The sequence below is a fragment of the Pelodiscus sinensis genome, chromosome 16 (assembly GCF_049634645.1).
Source record: "Pelodiscus sinensis isolate JC-2024 chromosome 16, ASM4963464v1, whole genome shotgun sequence".
In the NCBI taxonomy this organism is placed as follows: domain Eukaryota; kingdom Metazoa; phylum Chordata; order Testudines; family Trionychidae; genus Pelodiscus; species Pelodiscus sinensis.
The window spans coordinates 5,205,065-5,224,344 of record NC_134726.1 but is presented as its reverse complement, the minus strand read 5'-3'; the positions used below and the strand labels follow the sequence as shown (position 1 = coordinate 5,224,344).

The following is a 19,280-nucleotide window of genomic DNA, read 5'->3' as shown; positions in this document are numbered from 1 at the left end:
AACTTAGCCATCTTACTGCTGTGTAATATGGTAAATCTTGCGATTCTGTGTCTGTATCTTTCAACATGTCTCTGAACTGTCTATGGTTGAGCCCATGTGACCTTATTAAATTCACCATCTTCACCACAGGATTCAGTACACTGCTAATGTCCACATATTTAGCACACAAAGCTTGCTGGTGAATAATACAGTGCAGGAACATTGGTTGTATAATGTTTTTCTCATTACACATCTGCTTCACTTGTCCAACCAAGCCTTTCTTTATGCCATTCATGTTCTTTCCTCCATCAACAGTCAGGCAACTGAGGTTAGTCCAGTCCAAGTTATAATCAGCAAATGTTTTTTTCAACTCATTGAATATATCCTCTCCGGTAACAGTGCCATACATGCTATGTAGGGAAGCCAGCTCTTGTGTTATGTTCATGTCTTCATCCGCACCTCTAATGAACACAAGCAGTTGAGAGGTGGAGCAGCTGTCCAGCGATTCATCCATTGCAATTGAAAAATGGCGAAACTTGCTTGCATTTTTCGCTATTTGAGTCACAATGTTTTCACCCATGTCTGCAACACGGCGGGCAATGGTATTCGCACCCAAAGCTACATTTTCAAATTGTTTTGACTTTTCTGGGCAAAGTTCCTCAGCCACTTCCAACAAACATTCCTTCACTACTTCACCATCTGTAAAGGGTTTGCCACTTTTAGCCAGGACGTAGGCAACTTTATAACTGGCCTTAGTTAAGGATTCATTTTCATTTGAGGATTTACTGAACAATGTCCTCTGAGATGTGAGTTGATTTTGTAATTTAGAAAATTTTTCGGCACGGACTTTACCCTTCAACTGTACATATTTCTCCTGATGTTTGCTTTGATGATGACGGCGCAGGTTGTATTCTTTCATCACAGCCACGGTTTCGTTGCAAATCACACACAATGCTTTCTCGCCGGATTTGATGAAGAAGTATTTCAAACTCCATTCTTCTTGAAATTGCCGACACTCATCGTCTATTTTTCTTTTCCTCTTCTCGGCCATCGCTGGGCACTAAAATAAAGTGAATTCAACATGAATAAATAATGAAACTGAAAGTATCTTGCACACAATATCGCTCAAAAAACCTGATTATGCGAACTAATTTTGTCGCAATAATAGCTGCAAATGACCCGAAACAATTTTTAAAAATTCTTATGATTTCTTAAGTTAAACTTACCTGAATATAGTGTGCAAATATATCCACTTATGGTAGAGAGATTGTTGCTTTTAATGTTTCCTCTTCAGAATATTCGCCTGTGAATCCGTTTCTCCCGGAAGGGGGGGGGCTTTTCCCCCTGCTCTCCCCTTCCTCTGCACGCTGTCCTCCCCTCCTGCTTGCCACCGCTCACTCCTTCCCCCCCCCCCTGGGCGGAAGGGGTCACCTTTTTAAAGTTCCCGCCGGGGTTCACGTTCCCCCGCACGTCGCCGGGCGGGCGTTACCACCACCGCCCATCCTGCCCCCTGATTGGCCGGCTGCCCTGTCAGTCTGGGCGGGGGAACGCCGCCCGTGCTAACCCCCGCCCCCTGCGCCGTTTGCCGCCGCGCGGCCGCTTGTCAGCAGAGCGGCCCGCTTCTCCTGCCCCGGCGCGGCGTGAGTACACGCCGCACACCCCTGACAGGGCCCCCCCCCCGCAGCAAGAAGGGCCCGTTCGGCGGCGCCCCAGGGACGGGCGAGGGTCGCCTCGTCACACCGGCACGCGGAAGAAGGCGGGGCCAGACAAAAAGGTCTCCACGGGCCGGATGAGAGGGCCTCGCGGGCCGCATCCGGCCTGCGGGCCGTAGTTTGGAGACCCCTGATCTAGAGCGTTAGACCCCGTGCACTTGGGTCAACACAAGAGATCTCTGAGAGGCCCCGGAAACGACAGATGCAGGCAAGGTTTGAAATCAGTCGAGCAGGTTTATTGTCAAATGCGAAGCTCTACCAGTTGGTAACAGAGATCAGTACAATGTGACACCACTGGGCACTATGGCCCACGTTGACAAGGTACCAACACCGGGCAGGCCTATTGCCATATAACAAATATTAACAGCAGTTAGTCAAAGTTAAGCTACTGTGCACTCTGTAAGTTTAGGCAATGACACCTGCCGTTCAGGCGCCTAGTGCGCCCCCCCCAAGGTCGGCCGGAGAGCACCCTCTGTGGTGTCCTTTTATAGACAGGTACAAACAACTTACATCATTTCTTTACGCACCAGGTTACCACCCTCTGTGGCCTAGTTACCACCCCTCACCTTATGGAAGGGGGGCTTACTTACTATCCTTCATGCTGTCAATTTCGACCTGGTCCCGAAACTTGGTCGATATGTGCATTAGTTTTTAGGGAGTTTTTGTACCAAGACATTTCTTATTAAGATGTTCCATTACTCCCCTTTGGCTCACAGTCTGTACCCAGTACCTCCCTGTGTCCTTCCATGCTCGACCTAACTTACACAATCACACAATTTATCAATAGGGCCTCTTTCTTGGTTCCTGTTACTGAACCAAAGTCTTGCACACTAGATTGCAGGTCTGTTGCTGTTTTCATGTTATTGGCCTCTATTTAGGCCTGCTGACTCCATGTTACTGACCCTCAACTTACTACAGTGGCCATGAAGAAGTGGGCTGTGCCCACGAAAGCTCATGATACCATCTACATGTTTTGTTAGTCTATAAAGTGCTACCAGACCATTTGCTTGCTGGTATTTCTAAAGTGAGCTGTACAAAAAGGGCAGGTGAAATGAGGTACGTGCTGATTGCAGACAACACTGACTGTGAGAGCCATGCACTCGCTTTGCATCCAACCACTGTACTGCTAGGGTTCAGTTGGCACACCCCACAAATTCTAGATTCACAAGTGCAGTCAGCAACATTAATGTGTGGGTAAACTCTTCAGAGTGTTCCCTTTGTGCCATCAGCATTCCAGTACTGCGTTGTAAAATAATGAAATCTGAATGGCTTCCTTCCTCTTCCCAAAATGTGCTGCCTTTGCTGCAGTGGTGCAGGGTGCACTAAGAGGGCTATTTGCAGGAGCTTTCAGCATCTGCTGGGGCAGGGGAAGCTCTTTCAGGAACAATCACAAAGATTGAAAGATGTTCCTATTACAATTCCTGCTTTCCAGGTCTCTTGGGGATGGTGGCTCATATGATGTACACTCAAGTTTTCCAAGTGACAGTCAGTCTTGGGCCAGAAGATTGGAGACCACATTCATGGGACTATGGGTGGTCCTTCTGGTAAGTGTCTCCAGCATCTCACTCTTGAATTATCTGATTATGAATATCAGGGCAAGGGTTACAAATATAGTCTTAAATCATCAGGAAATTGTATCTGCTTTTCTTAGTTGAAAACATTGCTCATAGTTGATCGTGTACATTGGATGTACAATAGCTGGGATGGCACTGGCTACTTATAATTGCAAATATATATTATCTTTCAAGTCAATTGCAGCTACAATTACCATCACTGATGGAGCAATTCCATTAAGTGTACACATTTGATTTAGGTGCACAATTGCCATAACATTTCTGAAACTCTTGGTCTCATGTATTTATAGCAAGGGCTCAATTATGCCTTATAGGGCAATTTTCTATCTACTGCCCATTTGGCAGTGAAATGATCTGCACATTTGGATTTCAATAGTGCCAGGGGGGTTCCCTGGAAAGTTTGAGGCAAACCAGATAAGGTGTTTGGGAGAGAATTTCATGTACCATGTGGGGGTTATGGTTTTGGAAAGATTCCAAATGTATTCTGCTCATCAGATAAAAATAATAGCTCAGCCTAGAGGTCCCCCTCTCTCCCATACGTGTTATTGTTCCTCCTTTTGGGAGAACTGGTAATTTGACTAGCATAGGAAATTTGGAGAGTTAGGATTATTTTGGGCACAGGCAGTTCTCACAACTTTCAACCCCTTGCATTGACCTAGGGGGAAATCATAACCCTTGGGTAATGTGCGCAAGGGGTTTCCATCATGATTGATTGCATTTTAATTGTTGTATTACTGAGTAATATTTTAATTCTAGTCCCAGAGTCAGGCAGGTGTGGACACACTAATCCCTCCAGGCACCAAGGCAGGGATTATTAGTGACTCCCCTCCAGCCACGCACACACCCCAAGCCAGGTGGCTAGTAACCAGCTCTGTCTTGAGGCCAGATGTTCTTAGCCCCTCACACCTCCCTTCAGTTGATTATTAGCTCCCTCCACAATGTGAGGCCGGGGACTAGCCCTCACCCTCTTCCAAATGCCAATGGGTGGGATTAAGTCCCCAATTCCAACGTGGGGGATTTTTAGCCCCACCTCAGTGCTGGGATTAGCTCTCCATTCTAGATGCAGGATATTATACACAAACACACACAGGCACACACACACTTGATTGTTAACCCCACAATCCCTCCTGTGTCCCAGTCTAGGAATTATTAGCCTCTCTTCTCGCTTTAGAGGGGATTTTGGGGCCAAGTGTAGTGTAGGGTCCTTGTGCTGGTCACTGGTTCAGAGCTCCTGGGACACCCACGCACACTGGTAGCCTGCCACATAATAAATACTGGATGTGTAGGAGCCGGCTTGTCGTCAGTTGTGTGTCTGAGATGAGCACGGGGCACCCGAAACAGCTGGGAGAGAGATGCCTGGGTCATGGTCACCGAGCATTGCAAGCCTGTTTAAAATGTAACCAAACAGTGAGTTTCCTAGGTTGCTGCTGGCCACGTGTGTGTTTTGTAGCGACAGCCTCCTGCCACGCTTCTAGTCAGAGACACACAGTCTCATGCTTAACATGTTTATCTCGATAGTAAGGATCTTGTCATTCTCGAGCACCTCCCCTTGTAGGACCTCAAAGCATTATACAAATGTCAGACCGGTCCCGGTGCCCCATCGCAACAGCATTTTCATTTTGCACGTTGACAACTGAGGCCAAAAAGGTTATGTGGCTTCCCCCCAGACCATGCAAACAAACCAGCAGCATCATTGAAAACAGGGCCCGGAGTATCTGACGCTCTCTCAGGTCCTTGCTCAGTCTAGCCCTAAAACCAAGTCCCCCCTTCCAAATTGACATAATTAACACAGACAACTGTGTCTGCAGCAGGTGAAACGAAAACACACATGGCCTTCAGGCTAGTTGTGAAATGTATGTAGGGGAAAATGCCTTGATCCTTCTGGGGATCAGAGAGGGTATGTCTAGATTACATGCCTCTGCCAACAGAGGCATGTAAAATAGGCTACCCGACATAGTCAATGAAGCGGGGATTTAAATATCCCCAGCTTCATTGAAATAAAAATGGCCGCCGCGCTGTGCCGGCTCAGCTGATTGTCGGCACAGCGCGCAAGTCAAGACGCGGATCGGTCGACAAGGAAGCCTTTGTCGACCGCTCTCTTATGCCTCATGAAATGAGGTTTACAGGAGCGGTCGACAAAGGCTTCCCTTGTTGACCAATCCGCATCTTGACTCGTGCACTGTGCCTAAAATCAGCTGAATGGGCACAGCACGGCTGCCATTTTTATTATAATGAAGCTGAGGATATTTAAATCCCCACTTCATTGACTATGTCGGGTAGCCTATTTTACATGCCTCTGTTGGCAGAGGTATGTAATCTAGACATACCCACATAGCATGAAATGTGGAGATTGATTATCTCTATGTTTGTAACATAAACAAGTGGTATTATTGATAACATCCTTTTAAATCCAATTCTAGGGTGCGTCTACACAGCAGGGTTATTTTGTAATAACGGCCATTATTCCAAAATAATTTTGGGATCGTCTACTTCAAAATAATGGGCGTCTTATTCCTCATTCCACGAAGAATAATGCCTCTTCCGAAATAGCTTTTCGGAATAGCTGCAGTGTGGACGCTCCACTGCCACTATTTCGAAATAACTCCTCCTCCAGGTCATTCAAAGTAATTACTCCTCAGTGCTTCCTGGGGCTCTAAACTGAAGTAGCATGTCCACACTAGGGGAGCCTGCCTTGGACTAATTTTGTGGCTTCCCTCTAGTGTATATGCACTATTTAAAAATAAGGTATTTCGGAGTATTTTTTCCGGAATAGCTTATTCCATAATAAGCGTGCAGTGTAGACATACCCTAGTGCGGGGGTAGCCAACTCATTCTGGACAAAGAGCCAAGATACCAGTGGAGCCAACACAAAGAATACGCATTTAGAGGTTTTTTTGGCTTAATACTCCATCTTTAATGGTCACGCCGGACGGCTCCCCTGCCCCGGTGAGCACAAGGAGCCGGGAGGAGAGGGCTATTTTCAGGGGTGCAAGGGTGGCTTTACAAGCCACAGATGGGAGGGGGCTTTGTGAGCTGCACCCTTGGGGGATGAGGAAGAGATGCATGCGGCTCACGAGCCGTGAGTTGGCCACAGCTGCCCTAGTGTTTGACTGTGTGGCTTACACAGCAGGCAGGCCTACACACCACTGAAGTAGTACAGGAGAGGAAGGATCATTTTGTGGCTGAGATTTAGAAGCTGGGAGTTTATTTCATGATTTGCATAGCTCACATTGCATATCTTATTTCGACCTGTGGGTGCAGTGTAGATGCACCCTCCCTTTAAAAACAATGAATAGTCCTGTGGTACCTTAGGCGATATCTACACTACCAGATTATTCTGAAATAAGTTATTTTGAAATAATAAAACTCCCCAAATAACTATTTCTAAATAAGCTTATTCCTCTTCACAAGCAGGAGTTATTATTTCAAAATAACAAGCCCATGATTTCAAAATAACAGACTTCATAGTATGGATGCTCACTTTGTTACTTCGAAATAAGGGGAGTTATTTCGAAATGACTCACCAGTGTAGACATGCCCTTAGGGCTATTTTTACACTGCACCATAATTCAAAATAAGATACACAATTTGAGCTATGCAAATTGCATATCTTATTTTGATCTTATTTTGAAATAACCCACTATTCCAAAACGTCCCTTACTCCTCATGGAGTGAGGTTTACAGGGATGTTGGAATAGTGAGCCCAAAATAATGGGCTTGCTGTTAAGATGTGGGATAACTATTTCGGGATGCTCCGGTATCCTGAAATAGCGTTGCACTGTAGACATAGCCTTAGAGACTAACCAAAACATATAGAATCATGAGGTTTTGTGGGTAAAACCCACTTCATCAAATGAATTGATTTAGTTCAGTGGCCAAAATGAAAAAAAAACCCAAAACCCTATTTCAGATTAAAACATTTTGTATGATCTTAAGTGAAATTGTTTTTGGATTTTCAATGTTGCATGACATTTACATGTGGCTTTTTAAAAAAAACGTTAAGGATATCCAACTAAATTTGTTACCAAAATACAATTTCAAAGCAAAAAGTCAAAATATTGTGAAAATAAAGTTAATATTGTTTTGAGTTTTTAAAATATTTTTATTGAGCCTAATCTATTGACCCAAACTTATAAATAGTTTTGTTTGACCAGAAACTGCTGGCTGTAAAAAGTTGTTTAGTCACAGTTCTCTTGAAGTAAAACAAGTTAAATACATCGTTTTAGCCGTATTAGTTTGAGGATATTAGAGAGACAAGGGGAGCGAGGTAATATTTATTGGACCAACTTCTGTTGATAAAAAACAAACTGTCAAGTTTACACAGAACTCTTCCAGTCTTGGGAGAATTTTACAATTTTATTATGGCTCCAAATGAAACAATTGCAGAATTCTCCCAGGACTAACTTTTCTTAAGTCTTTTTTTTACTGCACCCACCCTGTCTCTCTAATATCTTGGTCATTCCTGATTTACCTGCCTGGCCACACTTCATTTACATGTATGTCTTACCTTCAGAAACACAAGCTGAGCGGTTGACTTAACCCCATTCTGTCTGCTGGTTTTTCTCTCCACAGTCTGGCGTGGGGTTCTTTCACCTGCTGCATGGCTGCCTCTGTCACTACATTGAACTCTTACACTAAGACTGTAATTGAGTTCAGACACAAGCGCAAAATCTTTGAACAGGGCTATCGAGAGGAGCAGACCTTCCTAGACCAGGAGGCAATCAAGTACTTCCGAGAAAGGTCAGTGCAGTCGGTCTCTTGGTCAGAGGAGGTTTTTGTGGACTCTGCTGCTAGCCTTGGAAAGTCTGGGCTTTCACCCACCTCAGTAGATTTGGTTGTGGTCTGAGATACCTGGAGAAGACCATGGGAAAGGAGAAGCCCATAGGATTCTGCTCAACTTGATGTTTTTTCCTTCAATGTGGTGAAGTCCCCAGGTGTGGCACTTTTTACATACTCATCAAAGGCAGACTGGCCCAAGTCTGATTTGCAGGCGATGTTGCACATGGAAGCTGAGACTTACAGCGTGAGTAGCCGAAAAGTCTTGCCCCCACTCAGTGTTTAGGGAGAGGAATGTCATTTTCACCAAAGGAAGCTGCCCTTGCTCTGGCAGCGCGTGCTTGCAAAAAGCAATTGAGAACCCAGGCGGGATGAATGCCTCTCTAGAAACAGGCCCGGTCCTGCTGGAATGAGGTGGAAATGCTGGGGATTCAATGACATGCTTGGCTTCAATTTGTAAAACGCGTTCTCTCTTGCAAGTGTTGGAAATATTGCTCTGATGCTGCATCCCAAACAGGCAGCCTTTGGGAGTAGGGACAACTTCGTACTCCATGGTCTCTCCCCCAGGCTTCCTTGTTACTCCACAGCCTGCCTGTGGCAGCCAGACACACCTCACCTATCAACCCCATCACTCATTAACACAGCCTGCCTGCCATGACACCCCCATCTGTCTCAGCCCTGCCATACATACACAGACACAACTTCTCTTCCCCTACCCCCACCATGCACACAGTCCTCCATACACACAAGCTCCCTTTCCCTTGGCACATGCCCCACCACTCACTCTTTCATTGAAACACAGACAACAAATACTTGAATGGATCCACTGCCCGTCCCCCAACCTCAACACCCCATGCTCGCACAGCCAGAACACACCTGGCCTCCACCACCCCAGCTGTCTCCATACACAAGTGTCTGTCCTGCAAGACACATATCACCCGCCACAAGCATGCCCATCACTCGTCCCCTCCATGTACTGCTCATCCAGACACATGCACAAGCCAGCCCCCCTGCATCCTTCCTTGTGCACACCCTGTTCCTAGCCACACCCACATACAAGTCACACATGCACAAGCCACCCCCGCCAGTCACAACCACCCTTCTTGCAAGCACATTCACGCACTGCCCAGCCTGTTCTAGAAGTATCCTCGCGCACAACTCCCCACACATGCAGCTCATCCTCCCCCCACGCAAACATCTCTTTCAGACACTCTCCCCCTCACAACTCATCTTTTCTTCTTTCACACACACTGCCCACCCTGCCAGTCCTCCACTCACACAAGCTACCTGTCCCTTGGCATGCACACGGTGTATCTTACCCCCCCCCACAACCCATCCCCTCACACACACATTGCCCCTTCACCTGCACATTTGCCCCCTACCCTCTTGTCTCCTCCCATACTCATTGCCTCCTCTCCACTGCTGTCCATACCACACACACAGTCCATCCCTCCCAAATTCCTCCAACACCCATCCTCCTTCCACCTATAGCTCATTTCCTCTCGCCACAGCCTTGCCACCACTTACTTCACATACCCTCACCCATCTTCCCTGCACAAACATCAGTCACCCTAACCCATCCATTTCCTCCCCCTCCACATGCAGACTCCATGCATCCTGCACAGATATAACCCCCCTCTCCCAATTTCCAGCATAGCCACGCTGCCCAACCCTCCACCACACATTGGCTAGCATACCCCTCACAAGCCACCCATGTCCCTGTAGCCCATCCCCCCCACACAGAGCCCTTCCTTCTCCCACACACACTGCCTAGCCCCTGGCATGCACATCATTCACCTCCCCACACACACCGCCCCATTCCTCACTGCGAAACATACAGAACCCAGCTCCTGACACACACTGCCCATCCAGATACATGCACTGCCCTTCCCTCCCCTCACCAGTCCATTGCCCCCCTCTCCCATAGTCCCTCCCTTGCCTGGCTTGTGGCAGATGGAAAAGCCAAGGAACTCATGTGCAAGTGTATCCCTTCCCCAGGTAAATCCTCAGCAGGGTTTAATCTAGGGCCTTCAGAGACACAGCACAGACTGCTACCCTGTGGGCTAGAAGAGTAACCCCATGAGATGGCAGCAGGAGCAGGTTGTGATAATCCCTAAGTCAGCTGCTCTAGGGAATCACATCACATAAAACAGCATCAGGGTAGCTAAGGCACTAGCTGTGGGTGGAGCAGGAGCAATTGCCCAGAATTACCAGCAAGCAAGGAGCGTTCCCAATCAGGTAGCAACACAGAGCAAACTAGAGTAGCTGCTTTCATTAGGAGCCTATAGACCTGCTTTGGGGTCATCTGCTTAGACCCTGGCATGTGGATTGGCTGGACACTTAGGACTTGCAGGTAATTATTTCCAGTGACTCAGCAGGCGCAGAGCACTCATGACAAACACTTGGTTACATATGTGACAATTCCCCTTTTATGGACAAGCACATAGATTTGGCAGACTCTTTCTGAAAGGCAGTGTGGATCAGCAGTGGAGATGTAAGCCTGCCATATGGGAAAGCTAGGCTGTATTCCCAGCTCTGCTGGAAGTGACCTTATGTAAGCTCTGTGTTCTTCTATCTGAAATTGATCTGAAATTGCAGGAATACCTGCCTGCCCGTGCCCACTCAGGCAGGCAAAAAGCCTTGCTCAAAAAAAAAAAAAAAATGTGGGGAGCACAGAAATACAGTGTCAGTCAGTGAAGGAAATGAGATGTGAACTAAAGATCTCCTGGCTCCTTGCTCAGTGTGCCTCTCGTTGGGTTAGAAGGTATCTGGCTAAAGAGAGAGAATAATAGGCTGCTTAGCAAGGCCTGGGAACTCGCGATTGGAAGCAGTGCAACTTCCCATACACAAAAAGCCATTTTGCTGGCAGAGAGCAGGTGCGGGATGAGCCATTTTTGTCCTGTCTGGAGGCGTGGCTCTTTCCAAGTGCTGGAGATGCCTCAGCCAGGCTGAGCAACATGTTTGCTGCAGATGGAGTGTTCAGAAAATTTGGCAGCCAACCTCTGACCACTTCTACGCTGTCCGTACAAATGGCAATTTTCTGTGGCTTATAACTTGACCACATTTAACTGAGTTTTACTTACTCCTCTCGGGAGCAAGAACACCCTCTTCCGATTTTAAAGTTCCTCTTCTGAACTCCAGAGTGGCTAGAGGTCTTTTTAAAAATTCTCCACAAGAAAGTGAATACTGTCAAATTATTGATTGCTCCTAATCTCGTTCTCAAATGTGAACGCCACTAAATGTTTGCGGAGTCTTCCCAGAAACATTCACTCTGAGGTAAAGAGCAAGAATGGAAACTTTTAGCCAGAACTGTTAAAGTTTGTTAGAGTTAAAAGCAACTGAAAATGTGGGCTTATAATGGAAAATGTTCAGTAACTTTATATAGCACCACTGCCAGTCCTTCTTGCGTGATAAGTAAGACCAAGTCAACTGCACAGTGGACTACAACAATCCTACCCCTCGCATTGTTTGTTTTAATGGTGTTTTTTATCCCATTTGTAGCAGAACATTAGCAATGTAGGTATTGCTCTCCAATCAAATGCTCACGGGGCTGGGGGTGTGGGTTTGGGTGCTCAGAGGGCCCTCTGGAAGAAGAGCGGGAATGTGTGTGTGACTACAGCAGACTTGCTAAATGCAGTGCACGAAGGCTATGTCTACACTCGCGACTTCTTGCACGAGTAATATGCAAATGAGGCTAAGCGTGGAATATCGCCGAGCCTCATTTGCATACCTAATGAGCCACCATTTTTTTCAGAAGAGGCTCTTGCGCAAAAAAAACCCTCATGCCGTTACACCTATTACTTGACAGGAAGAACAGCATTGTGCAAGAGGGTTTTTCTTGCGCAAGAAGGGGCAGTGTAGACGCTCCTTCTTGCGCAAGAGCCTCTTCTGAAAAAAATGGTGGCTCATTAGGTATGCAAATGAGGCTTGGCGATATTCCACACTTAGCCTCATTTGCATATTACTCGCGCAAGAAGCCGCGACTGTAGACATAGCCCATGTGTTTGAAGTTGACATTCCAGCTCCTGACATACAGGGCAACTCCCTGGAAGAGACGGCTGGTGTATATAATGGCAAAGGTGTTCATGAAACCAATCTCTGGTCTGTTAGCCTCATTGTCCCTTGCATTAGTGACTTTTTCTGGGGAGAAGGATGTTTTTCTTCTAGCCAGAGCATGCTGGCTCAGTATAGGCTGTTCAAATGTTCCTGCCTGGAGGATCAACACCTGGATGAAGACTTGTTCCTTGGCTTTTCACAGGAGTCTTTCATCTCATCATGCTTCGGGTTGTACCTCATTGTGAGGCCATTATGACACAACACGTCAGAGCTGGTATCTGGTCACACACCCAAGTTCTTCCACACCTCACGCAAGCCCTCCAGACTCAGCCCTCCCATTCCACACACAGAGACCACACCATACCACACAAATGCTTTGCACACTTCCGCATCATACATATGCCCTGCAGACCTAGACTTTCCCCCTCTTCCCGCACACACTCCCACCCATACACCAAACCCTCCCATACCACTTGTAGCATGTGTGTAGAGGATGCATTTTACATACCCCACATACCGTCCACACACCCACACCCCACAACAGTAATCCAGAAACTGCCCAGCCTCCATGCAGCCTCCAAACCCAAATCACCTCTTCGATGTACAAATATCCCACCTTACTCCCAAACATATCACACAACCTCCAGAATCAGACCACTCGCCTTCTTGCGATACCTCACCGCATCCCCCAAGCCCTCCCACATCTCATATTGACTGAGGGAGCAATACAAGTGTAGGGCTGGAAAAGACCTTGAAGGGGTCCTCTAGTCCAGCTCCCCTGTGCTGGGTCAGAACCAAGTAAATCCAGACCATCTCCAACAGGGGTTTGTCTAACCTCTTCCTAAAAGCCTCCAGTGAGGGTAAATTCACAATATCCCTTGGAAGCCTAGGGATCTTTATTGTGTTGCTATTTCCAATCCTTAACATACAGTTCAAATGTTTTTACTAAGTATGTGCAATCCCCCAGCGGAGCCGACTGCCTCCGGGGGCCCCTGGGCAAGGTTTGGGGGAGGGGGGCTCCACACTCCTAGAAGGGGTGAGGGCGGAAGGGACAGGGCCGAGGGCAGCCAGCCCTCAGCACTGCCCAGAGCACGGTGCCCCCCAGTCCTTAGTGCTGGCCAGAGCACACAGCATGGTGCTCCAGCAATGATTTAAAGGGTCCGGGGCTCCAGCAGTTGCTACCTGGCCCCAGGACAATTGCCCCCTTTTCTCCCCTCCCCCAGTGGCAGGCCTGCAAGCTCCTCACACAAACACTCACACACCTCTCCTTGCACATACACATCCCAGAGGACATATCCTACATACACACTTTACCATCTAACAAGCACATCTTAAACGGGTGTGTATTCATATCGTTTTTTTACCATTAAATTAGTGATATGTTCTTTCAGCCTGAATGTCATCTGAAGGTACTTTCTGTCTGGGAATGTTTTCTTTTTTCCTTTAACTAATACAAAATTCATATGTGAATACTCACTGAGAAACTGCAAAGAAAATTTACCACGTGGGATTTATAACAGACCTGATGATGCACAATAATTAATCTGCAATCACTTGTCTTTAATTGTAATTTGTATTGCTAGATTCACTAGTATGCTCTGGATAATTTCTGCCAGCCAGGAACAATGCAAAGCAGCCTGAATGTACTTGCTAGTTACTCTGGATTTACAGATGTTTTGTATCACTAGAAGATCACAAATCAGTCACAATGTACATCTTTTCCTGCACCCCTCCTCTAGCCGTTCCCCTCACCTGCACACACATGCATGCCTCAAATCCCCCCTCCTATATGCTCTACACATGAATGTGTGTATATACAACACCCCTCAAATTTCTCTTTACTCCTGCACCCCTACATTCTCTTATGCACACTTTCACCAAATTCCTGCCTCCTGTTTCCTCTCAAATTCTCTGCGTACCTGCATGCACACAGTTTTCCTGACCTGTTTCCACAATCTTCTGCACAGGTGCATATGAACACACGTGCACATCCCCTAATTTCTCTCCCTCCACTCTTTTTCTGTTGGGTAGATCTAGTGCAACATATTTTTTAAAAACTATTAATGATTTAAGGATTGTATTTCTCATTCTGCATAATGAATGTTTTTCTTTAGCAGGCGCTGAAGAAAAATAAAAATTGCAGCCATTTTGAAAGAGAATTCTACAAAGAATTGCCAACTTGCAAGTAGAGTTGGGTAAATAATGGATTTTTGTAGTTTGCTACTTCTGATCAATTAAAATATATTTGTTTTATGTCAAATCAAAACTTTTTTCCTTCACTTCTTCAAGAAAAAAAAAGAAAAAAGGTTGGGTCAAAGTAAATTTTATTTTCGCAGAAACCCAAAACATAAATTTTAAATTTGACAATTTGTTATGCTTTCTTTAAAGGAAATTTTGAAGCAAGTCATTTCAAACAAACAAAAAACCCAACAAAAATGTTCATTTGAAATGTCATAAGAAGTATTTAGTTGTTGGGGGCTAGATTCTTTTCCCTGACCGAAACAGTTCAGTTAAATGAATTTGCAAAATATTTCGGGGTCATCAAATCTTCATTAATCATCGAAAAAGTCATGGGAAAAATTGTGCCCAGCTTTAATTGCAACATTATTCTTCAGCCCCTATTAAAGACAAAACTTTCATTTGTGAATAATAAAGGTGAAATAATTATTAACTTTAGAAGTTTGAAAAGTCATTGCATTACTGAAATATCTCAGAGGAGTCTATGTTTCTTAAGGGACTTATTTTCTAAATGATTTTAACTGACGTTAATAAACAGATATACTTACATAGTTTCAGAAAACCCATTTTATATTGCTAGAACAAAAGACAGGACTATGCAGCACTATGTATATATGGTCATGCCAATTTTCTTCCACAATTTGATCTGAGGAAGTGGGTCTGGGCCACGAAAGCTCATCCCCTAATAAACCATCTTGTTAATATTTAAAGTGCTGCATAGTCCTGTCTTTTGTTTCAGCAAGACCAGACTAACACGGCTACATCTCTATTGGTATTATACTGCTAGAGTAAGTGCAGTGCATTTAAGGAAGATATGTCTATTTTTCATGTTGAATCCCTGTTCTAAGTGCACAAAGCAACTCAGCCATAACTATGAAGCTAGGAGCAGTGCTTCCATAACAACATGGTTCTGAAAGCCTTGCCCAAATAGTTTGTCCTTAGGCTTAGCCTGTGAAGATTTTTAGATGCCTTGGAACAAACATTAAGAGGGAGATTTTCAATAGCACAATTAGGCATTAAGCCAAACTGCCCTTTGTACTTTTGAAGATTTCCCCCAGCACTCCTACAATTGAAACGACAAGAGGGTGAGAAAGCCTAAAGCAAAAATTAACAACTCGGAATTCTGAAAAGACTTGGATGGTTTTGCAAAGTCTAGCTTTCCCAGCGCTCCCAGCTTTCACAAATGGCTGGGTCAATGTTGAGCTCAAGCCAACCTTGTCAAAGCAGAAGAATGTTACACGTAATGGCTTCTAAGCAAAGCAAATTCTCCCTGCATTAAGTGTGAGGCCTCCTGAAAGCAAAAGCTGCAGGAGTGTTTGGAATAGGACAGCTAATTTAGTATTTCATTGTATGCTGCTTTGAAAGGAGTGCAGCTCTAGGAGGGGAGAACCATTCCAGCATGCTCCACTAGCATTACAGTCCAGCCTAGTTATATTACCACATATTATCCAAGCCTATTTTCGAGTCTGCCAGCACCTTACAGACACAGCATTTCTCTGCTCTGCTCTGGTCTTTGCTCACATTCCTAATGCCAATACGAGATTCCCACTCCCTTGTCCTGGGATCTTCCCCTGAGACTCCTTTCAGAACTCGATCAGCCCACACAGCCTCCCCAGATCTCATCACCACCATGTTCTAGTCTCTTCTTCCAGCAGGCCACAGCCTGTAGTGCAGGCATGTCAAACTCGAAGCCTACCGAGGGCCGCACAAACGAAAACGGATAGCTTTTAGGGCCCCCAAAGAAAATGTACTTCTATCGGAAAGTCGTAATTATTTATTTTATAGATTATGTTTTAGGCATATTTTATAATTTTTCAGGTCTTGTTTTAACGTAATATAATAATTTGATGTGTAAAATTGTTATTTGCCCATATAAAATAATTTTTAATTTAAGCATAAATTTAAGGTACTTTTTAATTTTTTATATGATACATAACTTGTTTTGTTGAAATAAAAACAAGTATGGACCGTGGTTAATCAGAACAGTCTTCTGTAAAAATTTCAGATACTTTGTAAGTTTGAGATTTTGCATAAACATATAATATTCATGCAATTGCAAAATATCGACATTTATTGATATACAATTAATATACATCTTGTGTTTTTATTTGGGAATAAATAAATAAAAAACAAAATATTAACAAAATATTCCCTCCTCTCCCCCAGAGCCAGACACTCCCATGCCTCCGTTCTAACCCAATCCTCGTCCGCTCCCCCAGAAACCCCCCCGCTCTAACCCAATGCCTCCCCCCTGCTCAGAGCTAGACATTCCCAGCCCCCTCAACCTAATGCCTCTCCCCTCCCCCAGAGCCAGGCACTCCCAGCCCCCCCCCCCCCCCCCAACCTAATGCCTGGGTCCCGGAGCCTCTGCCACCACCACACATTTCTTTCCCAGGCGCTGGGGTGGCATGATCACAGCGGCCAGCTTGAGCAGGCGCTTGATGCCTGTGCAGAGTGGCTGGCCAGGCTGTGAGCACATGATGGAACATCGAGCGTATAGTGGCCCGGCCAGCTGTGAGCAGTGGCTGTGGCACCCAGCGCAGAGTGGCCCGGCCGGCTGTGAGCAGTGGCTGTGGCACCCAGCGCAGAGTGGCCCGGCCGGCTGTGAGCAGTGGCTGTGGCACCCAGCGCAGAGTGGCCCGGCCGGCTGTGAGCAGTGGCTGTGGCACCCAGCGCAGAGTGGCCCGGCCGGCTGTGAGCAGTGGCTGTGGCACCCAGTGCAGAGTGGCCCGGCCGGCTGTGAGCAGTGGCTGTGGCACCCAGCGCAGAGTGGCCCGGCCGGCTGTGAACAGTGGCTGTGGCACCCAGCGCAGAGTGGCCCGGCCGGCTGTGAGCAGTGGCTGTGGCACCCAGCGCAGAGTGGCCCGGCCGGCTGTGAGCAGTGGCTGTGGCACCCAGCGCAGAGTGGCCCGGCCGGCTGTGAGCAGTGGCTGTGGCACCCAGCGCAGAGTGGCCCGGCCGGCTGTGAGCAGTGGCTGTGGCACCCAGCGCAGAGTGGCCCGGCCGGCTGTGAGCAGTGGCTGTGGCACCCAGCGCAGAGTGGCCCGGCCTGCCATGAGCAGTCACTGCAGTGCCGTGCGCAGAGTGGCTGGCTGGCTGTGATCTGCACTCGGCCACATGCTCCGAGCAGCCAGCGGGCTGTACTTTATAAAATGTAGTGGTGGGCGGCAAAAAACTTCAAGTGGGCTGCATGCGGCCCTCCGGAGGCCTGTTTGACATGCCTGCTGTAGTGTGCCATGTATTTACATTCCATAGGCACTTCCCCATTTGCTTCTAGGGAGCGGCACCATACTAACCACAAACAGCCCTGGCTACATCTGCCTTCCTTCAGTTTTCCTCCTCTTTAGCACGTCTTTCATGTCAGTTTATATAATCCCACCTGCTGAGGTGGCTTCCTCATCAATTAGACTTTCAGCAGTAGCTCTACTTGGTTAATTGACACCTTCTGTCAACAACCTGTCCTTCAATTAGGTCTCAATTGATATCTATGGGTACGTCTACACTACAGCGCTAGTTCGAACTAACTTAGTTCGAATTAGTTAATTCGAACTAAGCTAGTTCGAACTAGCGCATCTAGAACTAAAAACTAGTTCGAACTAGCGTTTTGCTAGTTCGAACTAGCGCGTCCACACTGATTGGACGCAGGGGGGCATTTAAGGGCAGCTGAAACCGGTTCTGGCAGGGCATCAGGTCAGCAGTTGCTTTGTGTGGCTGCTGTCTGAGGCTATCTGAGGCTCGTGCTTAAAGGGACCCCCCCTGGACAGCCGGTTCTCAGCTTTTCCTGCTTGCTTGCCAACCTCGCCGAGGGACAGCAAAGCGTCGGTCTCTGTGCCCGTCTGTGTCGGTGCTTCCCTTCGGGGGGGCCGCCGCAGGTGGCAACATGGAGCCACGGCTCGCCCTGCACCTTCTGGTGCACGTTCTGGACTTGCTGCTGCAAGCCTGCCAGCAATGGCTCGAGGCTGCCTGGCACCACCTGGGGAACGTCAGCCCCCTGCCTCTCCGCCTGGCCGCCCTGGGGGCCGTGGAGGAGCCGCGGCAGCGCCCTGGCACCGGCGTGCCCCGCCGCATCTGGCGTCTGGACACCAGCAGCGACTGGTGGGACCGCATCGTCCTGGAGCACTGGGACGACCGACAGTGGACCCAGAACTTTAGGATGAGGAGGGACACCTTCCTGGAGCTCTGCGAGTGGCTCGCCCCTGCCCTGCAAAGAAGGGACACTCGCATGAGGCCCGCCATCCCCCTCCAGAAGCGGGTGGCCATCGCCCTCTGGAAGCTCTCCACGCCGGACAGCTACCGATCCGTCGGGAACCAGTTCGGCGTGGGGAGATCCACTGTCGGAGCAGTGCTCATGCAGGTACGGCGCTCGTCGGCCACCGAGCCGGGGGGGAGGGGGGCTGCGAGGAGGGGATGGGCCGCCCCAGGGACAAAGGGGGGGGCGGGAGGAGGCGAAGGCGCCCCGCACCGGAGGGGTCGGGCTGTCCCGGCCGTACTACACGCCGCCAGGGGGGTTGCTTCCGGGAGTGGGGCGCGGGGCACTGCCAGGGCACGCACGCTCCCAGCCACCCGGGCGCCCCACTGATTGACGCTTTGCTGTGTCTCTCTCCGCAGGTGGTCAAGGCCATCAACCGGGTGCTGCTCCGCAGGGTGGTCCGCCTCGCCAACCCGGATGCCGTCATCCGGGGATTCGGCGCCCTCGGCTTCCCCAACTGCGGGGGGGCCATCGACGGGACGCACATCCCCATCCGTGCCCCGGAACACCAGGCGTCCCGGTACGTGAACCGCAAGGGGTACTTCTCCGTCATCCTGCAGGCCGTATGTGACCACCGGGGACAGTTGACGGACATAAATGTGGGCTGGTCCGGCAAAGCACACGACGCCCGGGTGTACCGGAACTCCTCCGTGTGCCAGCGGCTGCAGGACGGGACCTTCTTCCCCGACCGCCACA

At 47.9% G+C, this 19,280-nt stretch overlaps 1 protein-coding gene across 2 annotated transcripts in view; it reads left to right on the top strand.

Moving 5' to 3' along the window:
- The window catches only part of GSG1L (GSG1 like), a 94,442-nt gene that overhangs the window by 44,018 nt on the left and 31,144 nt on the right, over positions 1 to 19,280 (top strand). The window contains exons 4-5 of one of the 2 annotated variants that reach the window (XM_075899199.1): positions 3,124 to 3,235; positions 7,838 to 8,005. In XM_075899199.1, coding sequence (XP_075755314.1) covers positions 3,124 to 3,235; positions 7,838 to 8,005 — 280 coding nt within the window. Of the gene's footprint in view, positions 1 to 3,123; positions 3,236 to 7,837; positions 11,469 to 19,280 lie in introns of those variants that run through there. The other variant, XM_075899197.1, reaches the window with a different exon arrangement.